General features: G+C 38.4%; 1 protein-coding gene across 2 annotated transcripts; it reads right to left on the bottom strand.

Moving 5' to 3' along the window:
• Positions 1–1,211: 1,211 nt before the first annotated feature.
• LOC113545102 (barrier-to-autointegration factor-like protein) lies at positions 1,212–3,858 on the bottom strand. Of its 2 annotated transcripts, none has more exons than XM_026944254.3 (3): positions 3,716–3,858; positions 2,282–2,504; positions 1,212–1,585 (listed from the first exon to the last, which is right to left on the bottom strand). In XM_026944254.3, the coding sequence occupies exons 2-3, from the start codon at positions 2,405–2,407 to the stop codon at positions 1,439–1,441; spliced, it is 273 nt and encodes a 90-aa protein (XP_026800055.1). In that variant the 5' UTR covers positions 2,408–2,504; positions 3,716–3,858; the 3' UTR covers positions 1,212–1,438. The 2 variants fall into 2 exon arrangements, with proteins under 2 accessions (XP_026800055.1, XP_034164082.1); XM_034308191.2 differs by lacking the exon at positions 3,716–3,858 and adding an exon at positions 3,489–3,629.
• Positions 3,859–6,130: the final 2,272 nt, after the last annotated feature.

Below are 6,130 nucleotides of genomic sequence, written 5' to 3' on the forward strand. Positions count from 1 at the left end.
GCTTGGTGGCTGGGGTTGGCATCCAGCATGGGGCTCAAACCCCCAATCCTGAGATCAAGAGGCCCATGCTCTACCAACTGAGCTAGCCAGGTGCCCATAAAACAGGGAAGTCAATTAAATGACTAAATAAAGTGTTACACACCACTACACTCTCTGAAAAAAGGTACCAAACTGAACTTTTCCTTATCGCTCTGGTGGTACCATCAAGGAGGCATCTGATGTACCTTTAATAGGAACATCTTTCACCTGGAATACAGCATACCTATAGAAATAATTTAATGTACATATTTGGATCTCAAGGGCCACCAAGTACCTTTAAAACTTTAAAAGCTAATTAAAGTTAAACCCAGAAAGGTTCCCAGGTAAAAATCATATAGTATATAATATATAATATAATATTACAAGCCAGTAAAGAATCTGCATATGGTGTTATGCGTACGGTTCATACAACGTTTACTCCTGCATATGCTATTTTAATAAATAAATATAATGGCAACATATTTTCACATAACAGCATATACAGAAAATATACAGTACATAGCATGAGGTGTGTTAAAGCAGTGAAAGTAAAGAAGTGGACACTGCAGACACTAGCGCAAACACTCGTGACCGTATCAATTTCACGTATACTGTCCAAAAGTATTGGAACGACATATGATGAATATGAGAAGATAGATCACAATTTCAGCTTATATATATATATATATACACACATACATACACACACACACACACATCTCATCTAGCTGTAAAATATACACATCTAGATAATTATCAGGAAAACAAAGCTGAAATTCTGATCAATCATCTCATATTCATCTTTTGATCTGAAACCCAAATGTCTTCAGTGTATAGCAAAAACAAAAGAATTAGCCTTGCTGTTCCAATACTTTCAGAGAGGAAAGTAGCAACATTTAAGGACATGTAGCAGCATTTATCAATCCTATGCATTTCCTCATTTCAGAATTGTCCCTGTTCCAACTTGCCCAGGTTCATTCATTGGATAAAATCAAGCTCATCTTGAGACATGTGTTCGAGCACGTATAGCACGCAGCAGATCAAGAACACGTCTCTAAACTGTACTCCCAGTATGTCAGCCATTTCCCTTTACACACTAATTCAAATTTAACCTTATCAGTCATTTGTAGGTTTTTCCAAACCGAGAATCAAATCAAGCAACAACTCATTCATTGGGTTAAGTCACTGAAAGTTGCTGAAAATTTTCTCCAAACTTTATTCTTTTAAAGTCAGCTTAATATTCTATTAAGAACCGTCAATGCTTTTACACAGTAACATCAAATACAGCATTACTGCTGAACAGCAACTCAGAGAAGACAAAATACAGAGGACACATATAGATATAGATTTGTTCAAAGGTTAAAACTGTTCCATGATAGCACACGTGAAAGTACTGAAAGGAAGGAAAAGACCTCCAGATTCAGAGAAAGTTGTTACACCACTCAGCCAGACACTGAGAACAGGAGGCCGCTTGCCTCGAATTGGCCCCGCTGGTGTCCTTCAGCCACTCGGAGAACAGTTCGCAGTCCTTCCTCAGCAAAAGGAACTGTCCCAACACTACAAATGCCTGAAACATACAGGAGTGCCACTGATCAACATCAAGGGTCAGATGTTTGTAGCATGTTTACAGGTCTGTTGCATTTATAGGTGAAGAACTCATTGTTCTCAACAAGACCTACATTAGATCATCTCTCCTTTATACAACTTAAAATGCCAAAATGCCTAGATCCTCTGCAGTTTTTACCTAGACACTTTTTTAACCCAGCAATGTTCTTGTGTGTTATTTAAGCTTTCACTATTCGTCACAGCTCACTGCCACTGGCACTGCATTTCATTGCCTAGTTATCATAAACAAGTTCTGTTGCATGTTCCCGCTTTGCTACCAGCTCTGGATGTTGTTCCACCAACTTATACTGCTTGTAGGTGGAGAATAAGCCTGGCAGTTGTGTCATAAATGTAGCTATGAATACATTTGCAAATCTGATGTGGCCTAACCTTATTAGCAAGGCAAAACTATCAGATTCCAGTGTTCATTGTTCTTTCATTTTAGCCTCACCTAAACAGGTACCTCAAAACCTTTTGCCAAATATCACATAGAATTTAAGAAACAGACAATATCTCAATGGAAAAATTGGAAATTTCATCAGAAAGAATGCTTAAATATCCAAGGAACCCTAATAAACACATAGAGGAGGGGGAAAAAAAAAACAAGACAGGGGAAGACTACAAGCCCACCATTTTGTAGGCTAGTCATTAAACTCACTTTGTCAAAGCCCTGCTCTTCAAGCTTCTTGCCCAGAACATCTCCGATGCCCGACAGCGCAGTGACCGGTTTATCCCCCATGGGCTCGGCCACAAAGTCCCTGTGCTTCTGGGAGGTGGTTGACATCCCCGGACTGTTTGCTGCCCAAGTTATAGCTGCTGCTCGTGGAAACGGCAAGATGAAGTGAAACTGAAGATCTACACAGGAATCATTAAGGGCACATCTGGAAGGGAAACATTACAAAGAACTCAAGACAATGTGAAGTACCAAATAAACATTTGGTTCTTATTAGCATCTCTTTTTTAGGTTTGTTTTCTGAGGTTTGGTCACTTTAGACACAATTTTGACTTGTTTATAAGTTGTTTTAAGGTACTTTATGACTGCACAAGTCTTTTTTTTTTTTTGCAGGTTGATATTAACTGCAGGTTGATAATAACTATTGATAGTTTTCACCATTAGCATTGCAGCTTTCAGAATATCAAGAGAAACATCTGAAATTGACAGTATTTAATCCAACATGTGACAAATTAGTCATGTGATAAAAAACGTGGTATCAAATGCCAGATGTGGTGCTGGTGATGGTTCCTTTAGTTGACCAGCCTGCACACTGGTGTTACGAAGCTTGGTGTTACGAAGCTTGGTGTTACGAAGCTTGGTGTTACGAAGCTTGGTGTTACGAAGCTTGGTGTTACGAAGCTTGGTGTTACGAAGTTTGAAGTGACTAGCTTCATCTTTCAGTTTGTTAACATAGTGAATTTTATTTAAAAAACTAACAAAAAAACCCCACAAATTCAAGCCCAAGCATCAGAGAAAATAACACCTGAAAAAGCAGCAGATTTGTTCAATCAACAAAATCATGTAGCATAGAATACATTCAATGGTGGCAATTAAATTTGCATGTTTCTTACATCATCGTGGTAGATAAACATGCATCTTTTTGCAACAGAAAACCAAACCATATTAACATGGCAACAGGAAACCAAGAAACAACAATGCATCAAGGCCATGAAGACGAGGCCGTTTTTACAAAGAGGCTCACAGAACACAAATGGAGGCATGAAACATGAGATGCTGTTTGTTTAGGGTTGTGCTGGGAACCTTTGTGTGTTTTTACCGAAATCAAAATTCATGTTTCAAGAACTTTTTGCAACAATTTTGCTAGTGAGACAATCCAAAAAGATCTTAGAATTGCTTCAATACAACTTACACTAAGCATCAAAACAAAGACATGAATCTATCCAGTTCTTGCTCATCACATGCTCCTGAATACAAACCAAGCAACATGAGCACAATATCCCAGGACAACACTCTCACCCACACCTTATTTATACGTGTAAGCTACAATAATTAACAGCAGTGAATTAATCCTTAGTGTTAAGTGCACAACAAAATCAAGTCCATAATTCCAGCTTAAAAGTACAATTCTTTACTTACTATTGTAGTAAACAGCAGGTGATATTTAATTTCCCTTTACACCAGTGTTTCAGTTTCAGTGACTCCTGACGGATTTACTTTCTAATTGCATGTCTCACTCTCACCTGCACAGGTGAATCACTTTTTTTTTAAAAAAAACAACCAATCAGGAGAAAGAACCCGTCTTATGAGGAGCACAGGGATGATCACATGGCTCATGTGGTTCTAACTGCGTGAAAGTGAATCTGTTTCAATGCTTGCACTGAAATGTTTCATTATTTTGAAACAGTTTTAACCCTTTCATACATAAATCATAAAACATATTTAGTTTTTTTTTTTTCTGGATGATTTTATTACCCACTAACTGCATAAAAATTCTAATTAATTTTAATTTAACTGAAGTCAGCAGGCATCAAAGGACATCAAATAAGTCATGTGGGATAAAAATATTATTGCTTTTTTTATATTTTAGGTCTAAAGTATTATACATCAGCATGATTTTTTAAAATGTTAATGTCCAAAATTATTGAAAATACCATTTTTAATAATATACCAGTTTAGGTCTGAAGTTATATGGTGTCTTATTTTGGAAAAAAAAAAAAAAAAAAAAGCTAATGTTTGTTACACTCTGGCAGTTTTTGTTTTTTTTAACATGATAAGGCCTTTTGTGTAGAGAGTTTAGACAGAAATGCCTGAGATGTGCTGCATCTCTTATCATCACCATTGTGAATTGAGAGAACACTTAATGGAGTAATTAGTTCTTTGGAGGTAATTTATCCATCCATCCATCCTTTTTCTGTACCGCTTATTCTACACAATGTCGTGGGAGAGCCTGGAGCCTATCTCAGGGGGACTCGGGGCACAAGGCAGGGGACACCCTTGACAAGGTGCCAATCCATCGCAGGGCACAATCACACACACACACACACACACACACACACACACACACACACACACACACACACACATGGAGGTGATGTATATCCTATATATTTTTATAAACAGCCTTAAACGAACAGTCTGTGAGTGTGGACACCATACATGAAGGGGTAAAAGTACACTTTAATAACATAAAGGTTTCATCAGGAGACTTTAGATTAAAGTTTTGGGTTTTTTTTTGTTAAAATTACCATTCTTTTACCTGGTTCTTCTAGGTACTTTTATATGTTTTGTCAGTGAGGCAGTCTGAAGAAACCCTAGATCTTGCAGGAACCTTTGTTTTGTGCTTTTTTTTAGCTATCATTCGAAGTAATATGGTAGAATGTACAAATTCTTTGTGTGTGGATAATATAAAGTAAATCTAAATGTGCCTGAACAGATGGTTGGTGTTAGTATCAAATTAAAATTAACTTAGAAAGATTTAGATTATTTTACTGAGATCATTACCAACTCTCAGCCTCCCTGTGACCTTGAGGTCACCTTCACAGTTCTCAGTGCAGCCTGTTCTCCACAGTCCAAACATCTCCACAGTTTACGTGACTGGCTGTGGTTTGAACTTTCTGGTGTTTCGTATTCTTCTTCTTCTTCTTCTTATTATTATTATATGGGGGCACGGTGGCTTGGTAGTTAGCGCTGTTGTCTCGCACCTCCGGGGTTGGGGGTTCGCATATTCTCCCTGTGATTCGGGGGTTTCCTCCGGGTACTCCAGTTTCCTCCCTCAGTCCAAAAACATGCCTTGTAGGCTGATTGGCATTACCAAATTGTCTGCAGTGTGTGTGTGTGTGTGTGTGTGTGTGTGTGTGTGTGTGTGTGTGCGTGACTGTGCCCCGCGATGGGTTCGCACCCCGTCCAGGGTGCCTTGTGCCCTGAGCTCCCTGAGCTAGGCTCCAGGTTACCCTGTGTAGGATGAGTGGTATGGAAAATGGAAGGCTTATTATTACACAGTTTCAAGCAACAATATACTGAAGCTGAAGTCATCATCGGCAACAAACTTCCATCCCTTCAGGACATCTTTCATCTGTGATGTCTGAGGAAGGCCCGAAAAATCACAGCTGACCCTAGTCACGCAGCACACAGTCTGTTTATCAAACTGCCATCAGGCAGACGATACCGGAGCATTCAGTCCAGAATCAGCATGCTGAAAAACAGCGTCTACCTGCCGGCTATCAGAACCCTTAATAAACTGTAAAAACTGTCTCTGAAATTGCATTATTATCCCCCTTCATATCATATCAAAGACTGCAAAAACATCGTCTGTTTTGAATCTTGCATACTTTGCACAACTACATTACACTACCTCGAAGCAAAATCTGCACCTCAACCTTGCACCTGCACCTTATTTTTATTGCAACCTTTTTTTTTTTTTTTTTTTTTTTTACTTTTTATTGTTATTGTATTGTATTGTGAATCTCTTGTAATCATTATTCTACATTTCTGTCTCTTTATTATTTATTTTTGTTATTATTGTACTGCTGTAGCCTGCCTAAGCCTCACACA

Source organism: Pangasianodon hypophthalmus, chromosome 10 (genome assembly GCF_027358585.1).
Source record: "Pangasianodon hypophthalmus isolate fPanHyp1 chromosome 10, fPanHyp1.pri, whole genome shotgun sequence".
NCBI lineage: Eukaryota > Metazoa > Chordata > Actinopteri > Siluriformes > Pangasiidae > Pangasianodon > Pangasianodon hypophthalmus.